At 44.9% G+C, this 25867-nt stretch overlaps 1 protein-coding gene across 2 annotated transcripts in view; it reads right to left on the bottom strand.

The window, feature by feature from the left end:
* TCF7L1 (transcription factor 7 like 1) overlaps positions 1-22100 on the bottom strand; it is a 172290-nt gene extending 150190 nt beyond the window's left edge. For both annotated transcript variants that reach the window (XM_053588691.1, XM_053588692.1), the window contains exons 1-3: positions 21636-22100; positions 21490-21553; positions 21136-21263 (exon numbers count right to left, since the gene is read on the bottom strand). In XM_053588691.1, the coding sequence (XP_053444666.1) occupies positions 21136-21263; positions 21490-21553; positions 21636-21878 (435 nt within the window). In that variant the 5' untranslated portion in view covers positions 21879-22100. The remainder of the gene's footprint in view (positions 1-21135; positions 21264-21489; positions 21554-21635) is intronic.
* Between the last annotated feature and the right edge of the window lie 3767 nt (positions 22101-25867).

The raw sequence follows: 25867 nt of genomic DNA, 5'->3' as shown, positions 1-25867 counted from the left end.
AAAAAAAAAAAAAAGAATATGGACTATAAGTCAGGCTCGCTGGGTTATGCCTGTAATCCTAGTACTCTGGGAGACTGAAGTGGCTGGATCGCCTGAGCTCAGCAGTTCAAGACCAGCCTGAGCAAGAGTGACACCCCATCTCTAAAAAATAGCCAGGCATTGTGGCAGATGCCTATAGTCCCAGCTACTTGGGAGGTTGAGGCAAGAGGAGTGCTTAAGCCCAATAATTTGAGGTTACTGTGAGCTATGATGCCACAGCACACTACAGAGAACAACAAAGTAAGACTCTACCTTAAAAAAAAAGAATATGGACTCTAGAAAACTAGCAATCTAAAATTAAACATATGTAAATGCCCTAGCAATGGTGCAGCAAAGAGATTAAATTTTATAGGGACTAGCAAAATGTTAAAAACTCAGGATGGCTAAAGGGGATAACAAGTTTACCATTATTAACAAAGCTCTTACCATGCACGTATGCACAACCTTATTTAATCTTTGCTTTGCAACTAAGAGGTAGGTCCTAAAAATATATCAAAACACGACTTCAAAAAAAAAAGTCTTCAGCCTCAGTATTCAGGGGAAATCTGTTATCCAACTTTTGCTTCGATCTTCAGAAGACCTGAACTTCTTCTGCCTGATCAGTGACCATGTGATCACATAGATGAACAACATATCTAATTAGTGTAACAATGTGAGAAATAAGGAAATGAAGCATGTTTGGATGTGCTGTCATCTGAGAGTACAATTTCAAAACCAGGTGAGTGTTCTATGTGTTAACTTAAGAGAAAATGTCCTTGAAAGGCTCAGCACCCTATGCTCAGTGGTTAGAGCGCTAACCATATACACCGAGGCACAGGCAGGTTCGAACCTGGCCAGGGCCTGCTAAACAACAATGATAACTGCAACAATAACAACAACAAAAAAAAGCCAGGCACTGTGGCGGGTGCTATAGTCCCAGATACTTGGGAGGATGAGGTAAGAGAATCGCTTAAGCCCAAGAGTTTGAGGTTGCTGTGGGCTGTGACTTCACAGCACTCTACCATGGGCGACTTAGTGAGACTCTCTCAAAAAAAAAAAAAAATCTCCTATAAGCTTTATCTGTTGAAATACTATGAATTAGTAGATATACTTATAAATGGCTCAGCGCCTGTAGCTCAAGTGGCTAAGGTGCCAGCCACATACACCAGAGGTGGCGGGTTTGAATTCAGCCCAGGCCTGCCAAACAACAACTACTACAACCAAAAAATGGTTGAGCGTTGTGGTGGGCACCTGTAGTCCCAGTTACTTGGGGGGCTGAGGCAAGAGAATCACTTAAGCCCAGGAGTTGGAGGTTACTGTGAGCTGTGATGCCACAGCACTCTACCCAGGGTGACAGCTTGAGGCTCTGTCTCCAAAAAAAAAAAAAAAAAAAGAAAGAAAAGAAATACTTATGAATACTTTTAATTGAAAGATATTAGTTTTATATAGAAAACAATTATCATATACAATTATTTAGTAAATGCAGGGAATTAATAGCATTACTAATATTAAGTACATTAAAAAAGAATATGCTTTTAGAATAAATAAATGCTTATTATGTAATTTTAGATTACAATAGCCACATTATATTCTACTTCTAATCTCTACAGAATTGCTTGTTTTAATTACAACATTAAACAGAGTAACTTTTAGTAGCTATATACGTATCTTCAGTATTCAGATAGCAGTCTTCAAATAACTTTTTTTTTTTATTTTTTTTATTTTTATTTTTTTATTTTTATTTTTTTGTAGAGACAGAGTCTCACTTTATGGCCCTCGGTAGAGTGCCGTGGCCTCACACAGTTCACAGCAACCTCCAACTCCTGGGCTTAAGTGATTCTCTTGCCTCAGCCTCCCGAGTAGCTGGGACTACAGGCGCCCGCCACAATGCCCAGCTATTTTTTGGTTGCAGTTTGGCCAGGGCCGGGTTTGAACCCGCCACCCTCGGTATATGGGGCCGGTGCTTTACCGACTGAGCCACAGGCGCCGCCCCAACTTTTTTCACTAAAAGAAGTCAAAGCTCCTTTTAAAATGGCCAGACATGTACAAGATGGGCCTGGAGCACCCTGCCACATGTAAGAGGAAAGCATCAAAGGCCACTAGGATTGTGTCAGAAGGACTCACAAACCAACTTGAAGACGCTCCAGCTGGCTAAAGATGGGATGATTTGAACATCAATAAGGATAATCATTACAAATGAATTGAAAGATATTAGTTAGTTTAAATCTATTTCATACTAATATGTTTTTTTTAAAAAACATTTCATTGGCTCAGAACCCTGTAGCTCAGTGAGTAGGGCACCAGCCACATACAGTGAGGCTGGTGGGTTTGAACCCAGCCTGGGCCTGCTAAACAACAATGACAACTGCAACCAAAAAACAGCCAGGCACTGTGGTGGGTGCTTGTAGTCCCAGCTACTTAGGAGGCTGAGGCAAGAGAATTGCTTAAGCTCAAGAGTTGGAGGTTGCTGTGAGCTGTGACATCATAGTGCTCTACCGAGGGCAACACAGTGATACTTTGAAAAAAAAAAAATTTCATGGGCTGGGCAAGGTGGCTCTCATCTGTAATGCCAGCACTAAGGAGGCCAAGGTGAGTGGACTGCCTGAGCTCACGGGTTTGAGACCAGCCTGAGCCAGAGTGAGACCTCATCTCTAAAAATAGCTGGGTATTGTGGTGGGTGCCTGTAGTCCCAGCTACTTGGGAGGCTGAGGCAAGAGAATCTCCTGAGCCCAAGAGTTTGAGGTTGCTGTGAGCTATGATGCCACAGCACTCTACCAAGGGTGACAAAGTGAGGCTCTGTCTCAAAAACAAACAAACAAACAAACAAAAAAACACACTTAATTGGCCACCTTTACAAAGTGATCAGAAAGCAACCAACAAGAAACTGATAAATAAAAAGAATCAAGCATTTAAAAATTGCTTTTCCCATATGATCTAGATTGGGGTCAGCAAACTTTTTCTGTAAAGAGCCAGACTCAGTCTGTGGGCCACATGTGGCTTCAATCACAACTATTCAACTGAGCACCTGGTAATGTAAAAGCAGCCCTAAACAGTATGCAAACGCTTTAGCTCGGCTATGTCCTTTTTTTTTTCCTTTTTGAGACAGAGTCTTACTCTGTTGCCTTGGCTGGAGTGCTATGGTCTCAGCCTAGCTCATAGCAACCTCAGATTCCTGGGCTCAGTCAATACTCCTACCTAAGCCTTCTGAGTAGCTGGGACTACAGGCACTGGCCACCACACTCAGTTAATTTTTTTTTCTCTCTCTCTACTTTTAGTAGAGACTGGGTCTTGTTTTGCTCAGGCTGGTCTCCATCTCCTGACCTCAAGGGATCCTCTCACCTTAGCCTCCCAGAGTGTTAGCATTACAGGTGTGAGCTACCTCACTAGCCTAGGATGGCTATGTTCTAATAAAACTTTATTTACAAAATTAAGTGGCAGGTCTAATTCAGCCTATAGACCCTAGTCTGCTGGCCTTTGATCTATGGTAACTGAACACTTCTCTTTTTGAAAATATTATAACTGATAGGTGTAGAAGAAATGATACAAATAGACTATCATTTTGAAACTGCCAATGAAGTAAGAGATATGGGTGTTGATTGTCAGTGGCTGTTGACATCACAGAGAGACACTAGACTTTAAGTATCTCTGATGGAAGGGCAACATCTGTGAAGTAGTCTTCCAAAAATAAATTGAAAAAATGGGAAACAGGGTGGCGCCTGTGGCTCAAAGGAGTAGGGCGCTGGCCCCATATACCACAGGTGGCACGTTCAAACCCAGCCCTGGCCAAAAACTGCAAAAAAAAAAAAAGAAAGAAAAGAAAAGAAAAAATGGAGGACAAAGGACATGTGGAAGCTTGATCAAGAATCTAAACCTGACTAATAATTTTCAAGAACTACAGAAGACAGAGAAACACTTAAAAGACATAAGGGGTTGCATTTTTAAAAATCCAGGCAGTGAGAAACTCCACAGGAATCATCAAGATAAAAACCTAAAAACCTAACTAGAAAGTTACTCATATCCCATAAAGAATGCAGAGCAGAATGTCAACTTTGCTATCTCAACACTTCACAGGAAAAAAAAACAAAACTTCAAAATCATACATTATAATTTCTTGGCAAATCATCTTTGATCCAAACATCATAAAAAGTATAAAAACTGAGAAAAGAAAAACCTGGGCTTTTTAAAAAATGAGAGACTCCAAAATATCTTGTACCATTATTATACGCTCTACAGTGTCACAGAAACAGTCTAGCAATTTAAGAACCTATAGTTCTTGCATTACAATGTCAAATTTTTATAATTTAGCAACTGCTACAATAATACCTGTTTCTACCAAGAATCATCAATGGCTACAAAAACCAGTGGGTGAAGGTTTGAGAAGAAATAGGATATTTACATAGCCACAAAGTATCTCCCATAAGATACTTATTAACTACAAAGTAGAAAAACAGTAGCTTTCTTAGACAAAGGGGGCAGGCATGATTTTAACCAACTGACCAAAATTAGCAGTATCTATAATAGAAAAGTAAATGGTGATCCCGAGGAAATGCACTGAGAAGAACAAAATAAAAAAACCAAGGTCCTTCTACAAAATAAATGGCTTGGAATCACCAAAGAATCAAGAACATGAGAGACAGATGGACTCAAGGCCTGTTTTAACTGAAAGAGACCAAGAGACAATTAAGTGTAACACTTAATTCTGGACTCATTCTGGGCCAAATTCTTTTTCTTTTGCTATTAAAATTTTTAGTAAGACAACAGGCAAAATCTGTTTAGTTCTGTAGACAACACAATAGTACTCACCTCTGTGTTAATTTCCCGCTTTTGGTAATTACACTGTGGTGAATGTTTTTGTTCTGAGGACAGATAGTGTGGTTTTATTTTACTTAGTAGTCACAAATATGCTACATAATGTCAGAGAAGCAATCTGTCAATTTGAGAAATTATGCCCATTAAATAAAGGGGTATTGTGGATGCAACTTAAAAATAGCTCAGAAAAAAAGTTATAAAAAGATATAAGAAAATACATGGGAATTTTTTGCACTAGTTTTATATCTTTTATGTGTCTGAAATTATTGCAAAATTAAGTTAAAATTAATTTATATAATTTAAAAGTTAAATATTACATTGCCTAAATGTATTCCACATATAAATTTTAACTTATGTATAAAGTTAAAATGTGTATATACACACACACCCCTTCCTGTGGATGGCTACTTGGTGAAGAACTCACCAAAACTGGCAATTATGTTAAAGTGATATGTTAAGTCTTTGCAAAGAGAATTGACAACCGTGTAAAGCAAAACCTGTACTAAGTACTTGAGGCCAATGTCCTAATTAATTTTATTTACCCATTTTTAGTTTCTCTCCTGACTATACCATTTAGTCATTTCCTATAAAAGATTATTTTAAAATACTGCAAGAAAATATCCACTTATTAAAATATTGGTTAAAGGCTCGGCATCTGTAGCACAGTGGTTATGGCGCCAGCCACATACGCCAAGGCTGACGGGTTCAAACCCAGCCTGGGCCTGCTAAACAATGACAACTGCCTGTAGTCCCAGCTACATGGGAGGCTGAGGCAAAAGAATCACTTAAGCCCAAGAGTTTGAGGTTGCTATAAGCTGTGATGCCACAGCACTCTACCAAGGGTGACATAGTGAGACTCTGTCTAAATAAATAAATAAACAAATAAGTATATAAATAAAATAAAAATATTGGTTGAAAATTTTGGCCACTAAACACCTTAATAAATTGTAACAATACTGTATTTTCATAGCATTTCTCACTTCCTTTTCTATCCTAGAGATTCATTCCACAAGCTGATATTTCATCTTATCCTTGGACAAATGCTAATTTTAAAACGCAGTCTAGCAACCAAAATGCTCCTCAAAGTACTGCCATTATCCCCATTTTGCCAGAAGGGGCCCTGAGGCACAGAACCAGCCCATGAACAGAATGGGATTCAAAGCTAGGCAGATCATGGCCAAATTTGGGTCTCAGACCCCTACCCCACCCCAGCCATACTGCTTCCCCAGGGGACCAGGGGTGGCTGTAAGGGGAGTATTCGCCACTCCGCAAGCCTTGGGCTTTTCTCCACACAAGTCCCTCACCTCTCTTTCAGTGCAGAGTCCAAGGAATTACTTATCAGGATTTCTACCACGCTCCACAGACTCTTACCATCAGCTCCTTCCTGCAAGATTCTCTTTAGGATGGTGTGGGAACACCCTTGTGAAGATGACCTGTTTCCACCAGTGGCTCAGCACCTTCAGCACCAGGGCCTCACTCTTCCTGACATGCATTGCATAATGAGAAAGCGTATGTTGGCTGGAGGCCGACAGGGGAAGAATGCTTGAGGCCAGAAGTTTGAGAACAGCCTGAGCAACAAGTGAGACACTGTCTCTACAAAAAGACAGAAAAATTAGCCAGGCACTAGGACATGTGCCTATAGTCACAGCTACTCAGGAGGCTGAGGGAGGAGAATTACCTAAGCCCAAGAATGTAGGTTGGGCTGGGTGAGGCTCACATCTGTAATCCTAGCACTCTGGGAGGCCTAGGCAGGTAGACTACCTGAGTTTGGGAGTTCGAGACCACCCTGAGCAAAAGCAACACCCATCTCTACTAAAAATAGAAAAATGGAGGCAAGAGGATCACTTGAGCCCAAGAGGTAGAGGTTGTTGTGAACTGTGATGCCACAGCACTCTACCCAGAGCAATATCTTCACACTCTCTCGAAAAAAAAATAAATAAATAAATAAATAATTTGAGGTTGCAGTGAACTATGATGCACTTTAGCCTGGGCAATGCAGCATGAGATCCTGTCTCAAAAAAAAAATTTTTTTTTATATAAATTAGCCAAGTGTGTGGCACATACCTATAGTCCCAGCTACCCAGCTACTTGGGAGGCTGAGGCAGAAGTTGCCTGAGCTCAGAAGTTTGAGATTGCAGGGAGCTATGATGATACCATTGTACTCCAGGCTGGGCAATAAAACAAGATCTTGTCTCAAAAAAATAAAAATAAAAAATAGCAGAAGTACAAAGTGATTTCATCTCACATACTCTAATACTGCTATGTTAGCTCTCCTTTATACATCCACCTAAAAAAGTTTAAATAGATAATGTAATTGAAAACTACATACAATACCTGTAGTTTCCATGAGTTTGACTTACAATATTTTCACTCTACAATGGGTAGGCATAACTCCATTATAAGTCAATAAGCATCCATATATCCACTTTCTACACACAATAACAATCATACAAAAAATGGGTCTCGGCCAGATGCGGTGGCTCACGCCTATAATCCCTGCACTTGAGAGGCTGAGGTGGGTGGATTGCCTGAGCTGACAAGTTCGAGACCAGCCCGAACCAGAGTGAGACCTTGTCTCTAAAAACAGCCAGGTGTTGTGGTGGGTGCCTGTAGTTCCAGCTACTTGGGAGGCTGAGGCAAGAGAATCGCTTGAGCCCAAGAGTTGGAGGTTGCTGTGAGCTATGATGCCACAGCACTCTACTGGGGGCAACAAAGTGAGACTCTACCTCAAAAAATAAAATAAAATAGGGCAGCGCCTGTGGCTCAGTGAGTAGGGCGTCGGCCCCGTATACCGAGGGTGGCGGGTTCAAACCCAGCCCCGGCCAAACTGCAACAAAAAATAGCCAGATGTTGTGGCAGGCGCCTGTAGTCCCAGCTACTCGGGAGGCTGAGGCAAGAGAATCGTAAGCCCAAGAGCTGGAGGTTGCTGTGAGCTGTGTGATGCCACGGCACTCTACTGTGGATGATAAAGTGAAACTCTGTCTCTATTAAAATAATAATAATAAAATAAAATTAAATTAAATTAAAATTAAAATTAAAAAAATAAAAATAGCCAGGCGTTGTGGCAGGCACCTATAGTCCCAGCTACTTGGGGAGGCTGAGGCTACAGAATTGCTTGAGCCCAAGAGTTGGAGGTTGCTGTGAGCTATAAGGCCACAGCACTCTACCAAGGACGATAAAATGAGAGTGTCTCAAAAAAAAAAAAAATTAAAAAAAAAAGAAAGTGGGTCTCGACAGGAGTAGGAAGTAGGTGGCAGACTAAATCAACAGATGAACATAATCATTACACATGATATTTAAGGAACCAAGTTTACCACCTCAAGATGTCACAAGAAAACCACAGGGGGATTTGGAGGGGAAAATAGATTAAATGGAGCTGCAGAGCATAGAAAAGCAGAGAAAAATTAAGATAGCAATTAATATCATCTCTGAGAACTGTGAATAGACCCAAGCACCAAAAGTGCTTCCTAAGTGAGAAGGATGGAGAGGCCCCTGATGGAAAGAATGCAGAGATGATACCCATCCTTTCTTGCACACACCGTTTCTTTGAATCTTGCTCCCAATGGCATTCTCATACAAATTCTCTTTCAGTGGAGATAAACTGCAGGTTGGTGGAACCAAACCCCCACAGCTGAAATGCTGCCTTTATCACCTTTATCACCTCTAGAGAGGTGATTCTGGGCTCTTGCTTACTCTTAACATCTCAGCTTCCTCAAGTATAAGACAGAGATTATAATATTAGATGCACAGGGAACAGTTTAACAGTATAATATAATGCCCCGGAACACTGAAGTTGCCTACGGGACTATTTTTTATTATCAATATTTAAATACCCACATTGTCAACATTCAACAAATGAGTTATTATGGGCTAGGCATTATATCTGAGACAAAGATTTTTTGTTTTTTGTTTTTTTTTTTTGAGACAGAGTCTCACTACATTGCCCTTGGTGGAGTGCTGTGGCGTCACAGCTCACGGTAACCTCAAACTCCTGGGCTTAAGGGATTCTCTAGCCTGAGCCTCCCAAGTAGTTGGGACTACAGGTGCCCGCCACAACGCCTGGCTACTTTTTTGTTGCAGTTGTCACTGTTGTTTAGCAGGCCCGGGCCAGGTTCGAACCCACTAGCCCTGGTGTATGTGCCCAGCGCCCTAACCACTGAGCACAGGCACACAGCCACTGAGACAAAGTATTTTGAGGTGCATTGTCTACAAAGCACTGCTCAATGTAGACTTTCCTGAGTAGGAGAGAGGATAAAGCCCCAGTGAATGCAGCTGAGCCCTAATCCTGTTTCCATCACTCATAATTGTTGGATCTTGGGCAGGTCTGCAATCTCCTCAGCTTGTGCTTCTCACTTGTGGGGTGGACTGGATGGTTCCTCCCAGTTCCCAGGGCCACAGGACACTCACACAGTCCTTGATGAGAAGGGAAGAGCATCCAACCCACCCCTAGCAGGTATATCTTACAAATCCAACCAATGATAGTCACCCTGATATATCCTTTTTTTTTTTTAAGGAATTTTATTTATTTATTTATTTATTTTATGTTTTGGCCAGGGCTGGGTTTGAACCCACCACCTCTAGCATATGGGGCCAGTACCCTACCCTTTTGAGCCACAGGCAACCCCCCTGATATATCCTTTTTTGGAATTTACGGAGGGAAGGGTAGTCCTAAACATCAAAAATCACTACTGCCAACAAATCTGGACTTGAAAATTGATCCACTTTTCATACCAGTCATTCCTACTTCTTTTGTTTTTCTTCTCCACCATCAATCAGATCCATCTGTTTCTTAATCACAGTTACCATCTCTCATATTTATACCTTTCTGTTTCCTCCACACATCTCTACAGACATTCCTACAAATAATGGCCATATTCACTTTATGAAGTCTGCGATTTTTATCTCACCAACAGTCAGTGCCTTGGAACACCCAAGTCTCAAGGGGGGCATAGCTAGGACTCCAAGTGCCTCCCCAACTTTGATCCACCACATCCAGAATCCCTTCTTATTAATCTTTCTACTGTGCTGTTATTTTCAGAAAGGACCACCTGGGGCAGCTCATGCCTGTAATCCTAGCACTATGAAACGCCGAGACAGGAGGATCCCTTGAGCTCAGGAGTTTAAGACCAGCCTTGGGCAGTCTTAAAATAGAAAAAATTAGCTGGGCATTGTGGTGGGCTACTCTGGAGACAGAGGCAGGAGGATCACTTGATCCCAGGAGTTGGAGGTTTCTGTGAGCTGGGCTAATGTCACAGCACTCTATCCTGGGCAACAGAACGAGACTGTCTCAATGAGCGGCACCTGTGGCTCAAAGGTCGCTGGCCCCATATAGCAGAGGTGGCGGTTCAAACCTGGCCCAGGCCAAAAAAACAGATCACCTGGAAAGGAAAGTAATTTGGGAATTAAAGGGTCAAAGTACAGAATTTCATGATTTTTAATTTCAAACCACTTTAAACACACACACAGGGTGAGGGGGATTGCAGAGAAGACTAACACCTTCTTATCTCCTCTTGCAATACCCAAAATAATTGTCTGTGTTAACTGTTCACTATATCTTTAATAGTCAATTAATGCTGAAATTGTGTTTTATAAGTGTTTGGAACTAATTTTTCATTTGGAGAAAAGTTAAAGCAATGAATTTATAAAATATTTCATAAAATGAACCATAAGGAAGCAATATTTGCACACTTGGTTCACCCGAACTTGGTTTGTTAACCAAACTGTGTTGTAATTCCAATTGCAGGGATAGCAAGTGAGTTTGCTCCTCCCTGTTCTTCCACACCAAAGACACACTGCACTGTGCATTATTCCAACCCTCACAGATTGCAAAAAGGAAAAACAATCCCCTACTTCCAAACAGGTCAGATGTTAGTAGGTAACCCCCTTTTCCTCCAATGGCAAAGTTTTCCACTAAAGGTCAACTCCTCTGGAGCACAGGACTGGGGGGACAATTTCAACTGTAGCCACTCACTTCTACAGCTGTTTATTCAGGAAGGTACACTCCCAGGTCCAATTTGTAAAGTTGGAACAAATCTATCCACTGTCCACCCCAACTGATAACTCACACAACAGGATTTTGGAACTGGAAACAAAGGTCAGCACCATTCACTAGAGAGGAGGAGTTGCTAGTTTATATCAGGCATGTGTGTAAAGTCCCAAGAGTAGATGCGAGGACCTAGACTTTGGACTCACAATCAAGTTCAAATCATGGCACTGTCAATCAATCACCTTATACAAGATACTTGACCTCTACAAGTCTGTTTGCATAACAGCAAAATGGAACTAAGAAGTATCTACCTCCTATCAGGTCAGAAGCTATGAAAAATACTAAGGTGTTAGTAGTCATTGCCAAGTATTTTCCAAATGGCATGGAGCTACTACACCCTTTAAGAACAGCCAAAAAGAGCTGCCATTTTACTACATATTTGCCAGCATTGAAAAGCTAGGGCGCCAGCCACATACACCAGAGCTGGCAGGTTCGAATCCAGCCCAAGCCAACTACCACCAAAAAATAGCCAGGCATTATGGCCAGCACCTGTAGTCATAGCTACTTGGGAGGCTGAGGCAAAATAATCACTTAAGCCCAAGAGTTTGAGGTTGCCGTGAGCTGTAACACCACAGCACTCTACCCAGGGCAACATAGTGAGACTCTGTCTCAAAAAAAGAAAAGCCTTACTAAGAACTGGGCATGGTGATCATGCCTGTAATCCTAGCACTCTGGGAGGCCAAGGTGGGTGGATCGCTTGAGCTCAGGAGTTCAGACCAGCCTGAGCAAGAATGAGACCCTGTCTCTACTAAAAATGAAAAACTGAGGCAAAAGGATCACTTGAGCCCAAGAGTTTGAGGTTGCTGTGAGCTGTGACGCCACGGCATTCTACCAAGGGCGACAAAGTGAATTCTATCTAAAAAAAAAAAAAAAAGTCTTACCAAGAAAAATTCACAGTGTTAATTTGATGGCCCCAAAATGATTCTTGTATTAATTAGCATTTTTTACTCCCTGGGGGTTGAACATAGTTTCACATATTTGTGGCCACTTACAATTTGTTCTTTAACGAGTTTTATGTTTATGTTTATTTTCTTCAATTATGGTGAACACTCAGGGCCTTGTTCCTTCTCTTGAATAGAAGTGAAAATATATTTCCAAAAACGCGGGAACAGTTTGAGAGCATGAGTTCATTTCCTGTCCTGAGGTCTCCAGGTAACTGGCTTAATACCCTTGATCAATCCCATAAAAACATCTGAAAAGGGCCATGTTTAGGAAAACATTTTTATGATTTTATTTTCTAACTTTGAAGTGTTCTTCTCAATTAAATGTTTTTTTTTTCCCATGGAAATCTGTAGATTATGCATGCAATGAGAAAGAAAGATTCCAGATTTTGAAATTTATTTTAGAGTCTTAAAGGTATCTGTCAATTGAGATAACTCAGAACATCTCTCACACCTTGCCACCCTGAGAAAGAAACTGTAAGAAAGCCCCAGGGTTGTTCATATAGCACAGAGCAGAGGTTCTCAACCTGTGGGTGACGACCCCTTTGTAACAATGAAAATACATCCTGCATATCAGATATTTGCATTATGATTCATAACCATGGCAAAATTACAGTTATGAAGTAGCAATGAAAATAATTTTATGGTTAGGGGTCACTACAACATGAGGAACTGTATTAAAGAGTCACAGCATTAGGAAGCATTAGGAAGGTTGAGAACCACTGGTATAGAGAAAAAGGCCAAGTCCCCTTCATTCCCTCATGTCCCCTTCATTCATTTATTTTATTGTTCAACTAAATCTGATCCAGTTTAGGAAAAGATAATAACACATCTTGGTACATATAAAAACTTCCTGCAAGGGCGGCGCCTGTGGCTCAGTGGGTAGGGTGCCGGCCCCATATACCAAGGGTGATGGGTTCAAACCCAGCTCCAGCCAAACTGCAACAACGAAAAAAAATAGCCAGGCGTTGTAGCGGGCGCCTGTAGTCCCAGGTACTCGGGAGGCTGAAGCAAGAGAATAGCCCTAGCCCAAGAGCTGGAGGTTGCTGTGAGCTGTGACGCAAGAGCACTCTATTGAGGGCGACAAAGTGATACTCTGTGTCAAAAATAAAACAAAACAAAACAAAACAAAAACCTCCTGCAAAAATAAATTGTATTAACTAATCTGGGGCAGTAAGTTATTTACACACTCTTAAGTGACGATTCTGTCCCTGTTCCCAATTGCTTATCACACCCTAATATCTGCCCCCAACTGCAAAAAGCTGTATTTTGATTCCTATCCATTTTCAAAATCAGTTAGCTCCATACAACAAAGAGAGAAAATTTTCCTAGATGTATTGCAGCTTTCAATCAATGCATGAGTATTTCGTTATTTAACATGTGGCTAAAAGGTTCCCAATGTTTGGGGCTTTATGATGTGGTGGAAAAGAAGGGCCTGTAGTCTCCCTGTTGCTGATGAAATTCCAGGTCCCTCACACTGGCCATCTTGTCTTGGGTTTTCCTGAGACTATAAAAAAGCTGGGTGGCGCCTATGGCTCAAAGGAGTAGGGCGCCGGCCCGGTATGCCGGAGGTGGTGGGTTCAAACCCAGCTTCGGCCAAAAACTGCAAAAAAAAAAAAAAAAAAAAAGCCATCTGGCCCTGAGTGCACACTTCCCTCCACTTCTGCCATCTCCACCTCTGCATTTCCAGACATCTTCATCTTCAACTCTTGAGCTTGTAAAATTGGGAGGATAATGCCTGCTGTGTAGGATCTCCCACTGCCGCAGGAAGAGGCCCACTGCTTTCTGAAGCTGTCTCACCTCCCCTTCCTCCTATCTTCTTTCTCATTCATCTTCAAGCCCACCCAACTGCCCCTACAAACAAGCTCCCATTCCAACACCCTACATACACAAGGTCTGACAATTGAGTTTCATGAATTCATCTTAGAAAAACTGCTACACACCTCATCGCTGAATATCACTACAGTCATCTTTGAAGTACTCTCCTTGGGAAGCTATGCACTGTCCCGGCACCTAGTTCACCCTTCCAAGCACTTTTTCTAGGATGAATGGATTTGTGAATTGTCAGACCTCATAAGAAAACATCTCTGATGGCCATTCCAGAAAGAGTTCCAAAATTGCTTTGACTTCCTTCCCTGCCCCTCCCCTTCTTGCCTTGCTCCTTCCTGTCACCCAGTTTCAACAACCCTTTCACATCCCCTCGCACACAACTTGTCTCCAGTAAAACAAAGGGGTTCCTCAAATGAGCGTCTCTCACGACTGTGTGGGCTGTTATTGCCAACACATCCAGTGAGCATCTGTCCAGCGCTGGGGAGGCAGAGACGCAAGCCCAGGGCCCCCCTGGCCGAAGTCATTCCCCAGGCTACCCAGGCTGTGACACCAGGAATTCACCGTGCACCATCTGCTTTCTGCCCCTGCACCTCCTCTCCTGACACAAGTGCAGGCAAGCACCCCAGGCTCTCCTTCCCTTCCCCCCTTCCTTTCTACTCCGATACTCTAAAGCCCTTTTCACCTTACCTTGGCTCCTGCGAGTCTAGCTCTAGCTCTTTCAGTTCTTCCTCCTCTAATCCACCATTATCTTTCTAGGTGCATGTACAAGTCACACCACTTCCCAGCATAACTTTTGAGGGTTCTCTGTTTTCTCTTAAATAAGAGCAGATCCCTTCCCTGGCATGCTAGGCCTCCCATGCTCTAATACCTAATCCTTCCAGGCAAATGGAACCAAATAAGCTGCATTAACCCAAATTTTTCCTTCCTCCAAGTCTTTGCTCTCTTTGTGCTGGCTCCTCCCTCAAGACAGGAGTAAAAGGGGACTTCTGCTTTTCATTCTAAATACCTCTGTACTGTTTTAAGTTTCCTTACGATTAACAAGAATTCCCTGACTTAAAGTATGACTAAGTTTCAAGGACTAGTTTAAAGGCATGGCCTCAACCTGACTTTCTTGATCATCCCAGCCAAAAGCAATTTTTCACTTCTAAAAATGCTTTTTCGGACTTTATTGCTTCTTAAAATAGTGCCATTGCAGTGCTAACATTACTTCTTCCCAACTCAATTTTTAAATCCTGTAGGGCATAGACTGGGGTCTTATCTCATCTTTTTCTTTTTGTTTTTAAGAGACAGGGTCTCACTCTGTTGCCGAGACTAGAGTATAATGGCCTCGTCATAGTTTACTGCAGCCTTAAACTCGTGGGCTCAGATGATCCTCCTGTCTCAGCCTTTTGAGTAGCCAGGACTATCCGCATGCATGACCAGGTCCAGATCATTTTTAAATTTTTTGTAGAGATAGGGTCTTGCTATGTTGCCCAGGTTGGTTTCAAACTCCTGGCCTCAAGCAATCCTCCTGCCTCAGTCTTCCAGAGTACTAGGATTACAGGCTCAAGCCACCTCCTGGCCTCAAATTTTAAATGCCTTATGATAAAGGTTGGGTCTTATCTTATCTCTCATAGCCTCTCAGCCACTGCCCACAATAGATACTCAACAAACATTAGCTGATAAAGTCAAGAAGCTAGGAATTAATCTTAAGGATGCAAATCTATATCTCCCCAGTTTAGCAATTAAAAATTGTTCATAACTGGACTATAAGTAGGGTTTTCCCATTATAGAAGGTTTTCTAGTAGGTAATTAATTAAAAATTTTTTTCTTTTTTTTTGAGCCAGAGTTTCACTCTATTGCCCTGGTGGAGTGCCATGGCATCATAGCTCACAACAACCTCAAATTCCTGGGCTCAAGTGATGCTCTTGCCTCAGCCTCCCAAGTAGCTGGGACTACAAGTGCCTCTCACAATGCGCAGCTAGTTTTTTCTATTTTCCGTAGAGAGGGGAGAGGGGGTTAACTGGTGTCAAACTCCTGAGCTCAAGCAATCCACCTGCCTCAGCCTCCCAGAGTGCTAGGATTACAGGCAGGAGCCACTGCGCCCAGCCTTCATTTAAATTCTTTTTTATTCCCCAATTTTTCTTATATCACTGCAGGTCACTATAAAGGCTGGAACACTCTTTGTTAGATGTGCATGCATGTGTACACACTAATGCATTTTCTCCTTAAGCATCCCTAGAAGTGGCTCGGTGCCTGTAGCTCAAGTGGCTAAGGCGCCAGCCACATACACCAGAGCTGGTGGGTTCGAATCCAGCCCGGGCCTGCCAAACAACAATGACAACTACAACCAAAAAATAGCTGGGCGTTATGGAAGGCACCTGTAGACCCAGCTACTCGGGAGGCCGAGGCAAGAGAATCGCTTAAGCCCAGGAGCTGGAGTTTGCTGTGAGCTATGATGCCATAGCACTCTAACCAGGTTGACATGCTTGAGGCTCTGTCTCAAAAAAAAGAATCCTTAAGTAAGATCAAAGAAGAATAAGACCAAACTATAACAAATTAAGTCAGATATTCCCTGCCAGATCCACCCACACAAAGAAAAAAGAATGAAAGGGTTCAAGTCCATCCACAGAGTTTGTCACCAATGTCACCCGGGTAATCCAAGTGCCAAAGCTTCAGCAAGACATGCAGAGCCCTTTCAAAAGCTCACTCCATGTGAAAAGTCCTCATTAAACTCTGAGTTATATTTAGAAAAAAAAAAAAGTGGAACAGAAGTTATATTTAGATGAAATGGCTTAAAAGAATTTTACCAAAAGCAGCATGTTTATACTGATCATCCAAAAGAAAAGGTTTTACATACAACTCCTAAAAACAGACAATCTCTTTATATGTATGCAAAGATTTCTGCTTGGGTTCCTTTGTGTCTGGAGAACAGGGGCGCCCAGGATACTGGCAAGACTGCCCACAGGAAGCTGTGGGATACAAAGGACTTCAAAATGAGCATAAAACAATTTCATACAGAAATCTGAGTAGAGATGGTCTGAGATAGGTGTGAGTAACTTGTGCTTGAGCTGCACAAAAGTAGCTTTTAAATTTACAAACTGGAGGCTGGGTGCAGTGGCGCACGCCTATAGTCTATGCTAGTTGAGAGGCTTGAGTAGAAAGATCACTTGAGGCCAGGAGTTCCAAGACCAGCCTGGGCAACATAGTGACAACTCCTGTCTCTAAAAAAAAAAAATTTTTTTTTTTGTTTTTTTTTTTTTTTTTGAGAATAGGTCTCACTTTTTCACCCTTTGTAGAGTGCTATGGCATCATAGCTAACAGCAACCTCAAATTCTTGGGCTCAAGAGATTCCCTTGTAGCTGGGACTATAGTCCTCCACACTGCTTGGCTATTTTTTAGAGACAGGGTCTTGCTCTTGCTCAGGCTGGTCTTAAACTCCTGAGCTCAAGCAATCCACCCACGACAGCCTTCCAGAGTGCTAGGATTACAGGTGTGAGCTACTGCACCAGTCTCTATAAAAAAAATTTTTTTAAATAGCTGAGTGTGATTGTATATAACTATAGTCTCAGCTGAGCCAAAAGGATCGCTTGAGTCTAAGAGTTTAAGGCTACAGTAAGGTGTGATCAGCCTGGACAAGAAAGCAAGATCCCACCTCTAAGAAAAAAAATACAAATAGACATAACAACACTACCTAGAAGTGTTCTTTTCCAAAATGTCATTAGCTTTCATATTGTGGTCACAGCCAAATGCCTCTCTGTAGCTAGCCTGCCAAACCACATTCAACATTTTCTTTTTGGCCCTTCTTTGTCTTAAACTATTTTTGACATCCACTTTCTAATATGTTGACTTACATTTTCCTAACAAAATTCTAGTCAGTACACCAAGGTGGGTTAGTGGACCTGTGAAGACTTTTCATGACTACTGAAATAGTGAAAAATGGGCTCAGCACCTGTAGCTCAAGTGGCTAAGGAGCCAGCCACATACACCAGAGCTGGCGGGTTGGAATCCGGCCCGGGCCTGCCAAACAACAATGACAATTACAACCAAAAAATAGCCAGGTGTTGTGGCAGGCGCCTGTAGTCCCAGCTACTTGGGAGGCTGAAGCAAGAGAATAGCTTAAACCCAGGAGCTGGAGGTAGCTGTTAGCTGTGATGCTACAGCACTCTACCCAGGGCAACAGGTTGAGGCTCTGTCTCAAAAAAAAAAAATAATAAGAATAATAATAATTAAAAAAAAAAAACAGTGAAAAATGGTTTATGGTACTTATTTCTTTCTTATAAGCTGCTGGGTTCCAGGGGCTCCAGTGCTTGGCACATATCTCATGCTAAGCAGACCTCTTCTCTAAAGAGCCTCAGGAAAAGGCCACTTCCCAACATCCCTGCCAAACCATAGTGGAGGTCAAAGGTGATGATACATGAGGAGATGATCAGGCTGTGGGATTGGCCAGCCCCCAGTTGTCCCAGCAGGAATTATGCCAGTGGGTGAGAATAATGAGGCCTGCTGCCTGCCATTCCTAGGGTCCATTAACACCCTGCATATGGTCCTGCCAATCCCTACTTTTGCTTCTGGCTTTGTATTTGGAGAAAGTGTTATAGCACTAAAGAACTAGAGTCATCTAATTTCATAGTACTTATAGGTCTTAGAGCAGCAAAGCTTAAGATTATACAATTTAGAGGTAAAAAAAAACAAAACAAGAGAAACCAGATCATAATATTCCAGGCACCTTCCCCTCCAACTCATCAGAGACCTCCTTCCTCCTCTTCAACCCCCAAATCTACATTCATTTTACCAGGATGGGAAACCAACAGAGGGCCACTCTGAACCTACCATTTGCCTATAGTGAGAATTACAGTAATTATATTAATATAATCATCCAAGGCATGGTGGCTCACACCTGTAATCTTAGCACTCTGGGAGGCTGAGGTGGGTGGATTGCTTGAGCTCAAGAATTCAAGACTGAATTGAGCAAGATAAGATCCCCATCTCTACTAAAAATAGAAAAACTATGGAGAATCGAGAAAAATAAATAAATAAAAGACATCATGTATGTTCTAAAAGAAAAACTAGGACAGCATTGTGGTGGGCACCTGTAGTCCCAGCTACTTGGAAGGCTTAGGCAAAAGGATTGCTTGAGCCCAAGAGTTTGAGGTTGCTGTGAGCCATGATGCTATGGCACTCTACCCAGGGTGACAGAGTGAGACTCTGTCTCAAAAAAGAAAAAACATTTTATATATATATATATGTATATATATTACCATTCAGAGGAAAATTATCTCAGCCCTATAGTTCAGACAACTAAGTGCTTAAGTGTTTCCTCATTTGCTTTCCTTAGTGGCCTCAAAGCCTAAGGACAGGGCCAAATTAGCTTTTGCTGTGATGACCTAACTACAAGAAACTTCCCCAGAACTTGGTTACCAACAAGGCAGGACTAACACCTGAGAGACACAGAAACCCTGGGGGAAATGAACTAACCTTTGAGGGCAATTCACTCGGGAGACAAGATAGATGTAGGTATGGGAGTCAGATGGGATATACTATACTCCTCAAAAGGAGGATGGTGACCTGGGCCAGGGCCAGGAACAGCTACAGGAATGAATGGAGACAGTCAGAGGCCTGCATAGGGACAGGTCAGCTTCCTCAAGGAAGGCTCCAAAATCCCACCCAGGCCTGAATTCATTAATCAGAAATGCCCCAAATCAGCAAGAATCAGCCTTTGAAAGTTCTTAGGCCATAGAACATGTAAGATGGTAGAAGGAAAGAGGGGACACAAAATTTGTCTTACTTGGGTTCCTGAGGGGAGGGGGCCGCATAGCCTGGAGGAGCAGCATAGCCTGCTCCATAGAGAACAGTCATATCTGGGACATTTCTAGTGACTTTAACTGCACAGGGACCTGGCTCAGGGTTGACACACAGATGTTAGTACCTTCCAGACCACTCTCTCCAGACGTCCTAATGGTACATGAAAAAACGGGAATGCAGTGGCATAACTGTCCCACACAGTGACAGGAACCACCAAAACTTTCAGAACTAAGCTCCGTCGTCCAGCGGGGAAAGGAGTCAGTGAAAACCTAAATAAATTTCCGCAGTTTGTCTTACCCAACGTTGACTTTCACTCTTTTTTCTTTTCATATCAGTGTATTAATGAGGAAAACAACAGCCACAGACCCCTATCTAGCTTTCATGGCAAAATGACACCTCCATTCAGGACTTCCCAGGTGCAGCAGGGGCCAAAGCTGCCGAGCTTCTCTCCTTCACAGGGCCGAGCTGTGAGGTGTGTGGTTCCACTGCCGTCGCCCACGGTCAGACCCTCCCCCCACCGACCCCCACCCCCCACCTAGGGAAGGCAGCACCCTCACCGAACCAGCCGCTGTACGATGACAGGAGGGACAGGGACGGCCTGTTCAGCCCTTTGGTTATCATTATTTTAGGGCAGTTTTAGCATAAATGGGTTTGCTCATCCCACTCCAACATGTCCTGCTCGCCCCCACAACCCCTCTTCTAGAGGGAACTGGCTGGCCCCTGGAAAGCTGGGCGGGAAGCGGAGATCAACTACCGTACGCGTCGCGCCGGAGCAAACGCACGCGAGAGCCTGACACACAGTGGGTAGGCGCTCCCCCAAGATTTGCCCATCCGGCCCAGCACTCTAGGCCAAGAGTCTGGGAGTTGGGTGGTGGCTTAGGGGACACAAAGGCCTCGCCAGTCCTGGGCTGCGCCCCTCGCGACGCGGGGGGCGGGAGTTTAGAGCTGGAGTGGGGGCGAAGGAATCCGCCCTCGTTTGCACGTCGTCTGGGGCCCGGTCAATTTGCTTAATCACCGCTCTAAATGCCAGCGCGCAGCACACAATGCGCGCCCATTAACAGGTTTAAAGTGTCGCAGCGCTTGCTTTAAATGAGAAAAGCAGGCGACAAAAGGGGGGAAAAAGCCAAGTTCCTCAACTTGAAGAATGCCTGCGCCGTCCTCGAAAGCGAGTTTAAAATCTCGAGCTAGCTCCGCAGAAGAGTTGAGGCCCCTTGCGAGGACTGGGGGTGGGGAGGCGGGTTGTGAATAACCCGCCACGAATACTGGGTTTCTTAGGAACCAGCTTGCAGCCAACCGGGTGAACCCAGAGTCGGAGGGCAACGTCGCGGACCCAGCTTCCCCAGCCCCTTGCCAATTACTAGGGAAAGCTGACTGATTTCCAGGAAGGAAAGCAAGACCTCCCCCAAAGCCGACACAAATCCAAGTTCTCCTTTGGTACAGGCAATGAATTTGAGGCCAAGGACCATCCCAGAGGTGGACCCCAAAATCTCAACCCGCAAAAGGGGAGAAGTTAAAGAAACTTTACTTTGACCCAGGCACTGGCCAGCAAAGCCTCGTACTCGGCGGCCAGAGAGTAGTTCAACTCCGCAAACAAGTTCTACCCAGGATCGGCGCAGGCGGCCCCATCCCCCACGCCTTAGTCGAGCCTGGGGGCGCATCCCGCGGGCCGCGGCCTCCCACCCGCCCCGGCGCGTCTGACCCCGCACTTACCGTGCGCGCTCCTCCGGGAGACAGGGGTCCGTTGGAGAGGTACGGGCTGCTCAGGTCCGGGATCATCAGGAAGGGGTACCCAGGGTAGGGGGGGCCCTTAAAGAATGCGCCGTCCTGGGGCCTTCTCACTGGGAACAAGACCAAGGCGGGGTGAGGCCCGGACCCCGGAGACAGCGCCGCGGCAGGGGACTTGAGGCAGGGCCGGGACAGCAAGCGCACCCCAAGGCGGCTGCCGCCAGTAGGGGCGGAGGACAGGGGCTCGGCCATAGGGGCGAGGGGAACCGAGGGCCGCCCGGGCAGAGGCGCGGAGCGCATTGGGGCTCGGGAGTGAGGACTGTCCTGGCCGGCACGTACCTTCGGCGAAGTAGTCCCGCGGCTTCTGGAAGGCGTCCCGTGAGGGCTGTGGGCGCCTCTCCGCCTGCAGAGGAGACACAAAGGCGAGAGCGGTGAGCGGGCGCGGGGCCGGGATCCCACGGGGCTGGCCGCGGCAGCCAACTCACCTCCGAGTCCGAGCTGCTGCTCTGGTTCTCCGACTCGTTGACCAGGGACGACTTGACCTCGTCCAGGTCCCGCTGCGCCGAAGCGCTGTCGCTGCTGGGCTCCTGCTCCTCGCCTCCCTCGTCCTGGAAGGGGATCAGCTCGTCGTTCGCTCCGAGGTCGTCCCCTCCGCCGGCCGCCCCGGCGCCCGAGCCTCCGCCTCCCCCGCCGCCGCCGCCTCCACCGCCGCCGCCGAGCTGGGGCATGGTGGGGCTGCGGGCCGGGGCCGCCGCTCTCGGAGCCCCTCGCCGCCCGCGCCCGGCCCGGCCCGGCCCGGCGCCCCTCCCTCCGGCTTGCGGGTCCCTGGCTCCGCTGGCCGCGGCCGCCGCAACAAAGTTTGACAGGGCGTGGCCCCACGGGAAGCGGGCCCGGCGCGGCCCGGCCGGGGCGGCTCGGCTCCGGCCCCTCCGGCAGCGCCAAGCCCCGGGCTCCCCAACTCGTCGCCGCCGCCGCCTGCTCCACCGGGGCGTCCCAGCCCCTGGCCCGCTGGGGAGGGGCGAGCGAGGAAGGAGGGAGGGACCGCCCGGCTGGGCAGGGGTGCCGGAGGGAGGAGCCCCGGCTGCAAGCTGACACCCGCGCGCCTCGCGGAACCCGGAGAGCCTCGGCGCGCTCACACACGCACACACACACACACACGCACGCACACACTCGCATACACTCGCACACCACTCACACCTTCTTGGAGCTGCGTCTCCCCGCTGCTTGCTCGATCCCCACTCCCAAACTCGCCTGGACTCCCTCTCCTGCGCCCCACCCTGCACCCTCGGTGGCCTTCTTCCCATGCCTCTTGCGAACCCCCAAACCCTCCACATCCCCTAACTTTCTTCCCAAACCCCTAGAACTCTGCGCAGGTTCACACCCGCTCCCACAGTATCGGTGCTCAGGTGGGCGGCACTGCCCCCTGCCGGAAAGCCGAGGACACACAGACGGGTACAGGACAGTCCCTCTGCCGGGAGGCCCTGGCAGCCGGAGCTGGATCAACAGAGCAGGTAACTGGGGTGAATTTACCGCACCCGGGAATATACGCAGCCAGCCTAATATGGTGGTGCACGCCTGTAGTTAGTCCTAGCTACTCGGGAGGCTGAGGCGGCAGAATCATGTGAGCCGCACGTGAAGATGGGCAACAGAGCAAGAACGCGCACCCCTTACAAAAAGCATAAAATAAACACTTAAACAAATCCCTGTTATAATGACATTAAGATATCATCTCTCTCCAACAAGTTTGGGAAAGTTTGAAAAAAGTGAGTAACATCTATGTCATCCACAGTGGGGATGACATAAATTCTCACTATCGGTGAGAACATAAATTTTAAAAGCAGATTGGAGAGCAGTATGGAACTGACTAAAGCTATTTTAAATACGACTGGCCGAGGAATTTCCACCTCACACGTGGACAAAGTCTCCGATCGAAGTTCAAAGCATCAGGAGGATTGGTGGAATGAATTTTGCATCTTTCTTGCAGTGACAGTCTGGGGTGCGCAGTGACCAGCTCAACAGAAGGAAGCCCCTACACATGGGCCTAGGATGATTTTGGAGAAATAGCCTTAAAGGAAAGACTATGTATAGGAGTCACTATTTTATTTTATTTTTTAAAATTACACACACATTTATTTCTGCATAGAAAAGAAGTTGAGAAGATGCACGCGAACTATTATGAATGATGTTTCTGAGAAAAGGGACAGGTTAAAGAAGAGAGTTTTGAAGCAGGGCTCTGTGGCTCACACCTATAATCCTAGCACTCTGGGAAGCCCAGGCAGGTGGACTGATTGAGCTCACAGGTTGGAGACCAGCCTGAGCAAGAGTGAGACCCCACCTCTAAAAATAACCGGCCATCGTGGTGGGGCCTGTAGTCCCAGCTACTTGGGAAACTGAGGCAAGAGAATTGCTAAAGCCCAAGAATTTGAGATTGCTGTGAGCTATGAGGCTACAGCACTCTACTGAGGGTGACAAAGTGAGACTTTGTCTCAAAAGAAAAAAAAGAAGAGGCTCAGCATCTGTAGCTCAAGTGGCTAAGGCGCCAGCCACATACCCAAGCCTGGACCTGCCAAACAACAATGACAGCTACAACCAAAAATCATTGTGGTGGTGGGGGTGGGGGGGTGGGGGGGCTGTAGTCCCAGCTACTTGGGAGGCTGAGGCAAGGGAATCACTTAAGCTCAGGAATTGGAGGTTGCTGTGAGTTGTGATGCCACGGCACTCTACCCAGGGCGACAGCTTGAGGCTCTGTCTCAAAAAAAGAAGAGTTTCATTTTCTACTTTCAACATATTTTATTGTTTATTTACAACAAACAGACATGCCTTTTTGGGGAGGGGACAGAGTCTCACTATGTCACCCTTGGTAGAGTAGAGTGCCGGGTCCTCATGGCTCACAGCAACCTCAAACTCTTGGGCTCAAGCGATCCTCTTGCTTCAGCCTCCCAAGTGGCTGGGATTACCAGCACCAACCACAATGCCTGGCTATTTTTGGAGATGGGGTCTTGCTCTCATTTAGGCTGGTCTCCAACTCCTGAGCTCAAGCTATCCATCCATGTCAGCCTCCAAGAATGCTAGGATTATAGCCATGAGCCACCACACCTGGCCCAGATAAGCCTTTTCTAATTTTTTTACATGATACATGCATACAGTCTGATAAAACATTTTCAAGAAATAAATGTATTTTGAGTAAAAAGTAAAGGTGTTGTTCCTTCCACCCCCATTCCCAAGACACAGAACCTTTCCAGTTAACCCTTCAATTAACTCCCTCCAGTTCACCAGTGTTACTAGTTTGGTGTAAATCCTTTCAGACATGTTCCTAAGCAATTATGTCGTTCAGATTTACTTTTACATAAGCAAAATTATATTGTTCATATTATTATGTGATGTTTTATTTTTATAATATTTAAAAGTCCATATGGTCTATGTTTATGAAAAGCCTATTGTGTTAGTTTTATATGGCTGCTGTAACAAATCACCACAAACTTGGTGGCTTAAAACAACAGAATTTTATTTTCTCTCAGTTGTGGAGGACAGAAGTCTGAAATCAGTTTCACAGAGTAGAAGTCAAAGTGTTGACAGGACTATACTCCCTCTGGAGGCTCCAAGGAGAATCTATCCCTTGCCTCTTCCAGCTTCTAGGGGCTGCTGGCATTCCCTTACGTGTGATTACATCACTCCAATCTCTGCACCTGTGGTCACATTGCATTCTCCTCTTTGTGTCAAATTCCCCTCTTCCTCCTTATAAGAAAGGACATTTGTGATGGCCTTTAGGGCCTACTTGGATAATCATGGATAATCTGTCCACATCAGGGTCCTTAATTTAGTCACATCTGCAAAGATCTCTTTTCCTTAAAAATTCACAGGTCCCTGTGATTAGTTTATGGAAATATCTTTGGGACTGAGCCATTATCAGCCTACCCCAGCTACCAACCTCCAAGAAATGCAAATTGGAACAGCATAAAGATGCAATTTTTTATGTATCAGATTGGCAACAGGAGAAAAGAATGGTAACACCCAACATTGGCCCTGTGCTGAGAAGCACATAGTTGTGTAACATTTCTGAAGGAAAATTTGGCAATACCTATGAAAAATCTTGAAAAGTGTGAACTCTTTGACTCATCCATGTACTTCCAGGATTTCATACTAAGGTACACAAGTAAACCTATAGAAGTTACTTGGGAGACTGAGACAAGAGAATAGCTTGAGCCCAAGAGTTGGAGGTTGCTGTGAGCTGTGACGCCATGGCGCTCTACTAAGGGTGACAAAGTGAGACTCTATCTTAAAAATAAATAAATAGGCTAGGTTCCTGTAGCAGTGGTTATGGCACCAGCCACATATACCGAGGCTGGCAGGTTTGAATCCCGCCTGGGCCTGCTAAACAACAACGACAACTGTGACAAAAAAATAGCCATGTGTTGTGACAGGTGCCTATAGTCCCAGCTGCTTGGGAGGCTGAGGCAAGAGAATCGTTTAAGCTCAAGAGTTGGAGGTTGCTGTGAGCTTTAACACCACGGCACTCTTACAGAGGGCGACATAGTGAGACTTTGTCTCAAATAAATAAATAAAATAAAATGAAATAAAAATAAATAAATAAATACACCTATAGAAGTGTGTCCTTCATGGTGAAATTCTAGAAACGATCTCAACATCACCAAATAGGGAATTGTGAAATAAAATCACAGTGCATTCATCCAACAGAATGTTATGATATATATATATA

Source organism: Nycticebus coucang, chromosome 4 (genome assembly GCF_027406575.1).
Source record: "Nycticebus coucang isolate mNycCou1 chromosome 4, mNycCou1.pri, whole genome shotgun sequence".
In the NCBI taxonomy this organism is placed as follows: domain Eukaryota; kingdom Metazoa; phylum Chordata; class Mammalia; order Primates; family Lorisidae; genus Nycticebus; species Nycticebus coucang.
This window is presented reverse-complemented; position numbering and strand designations above follow the sequence as displayed.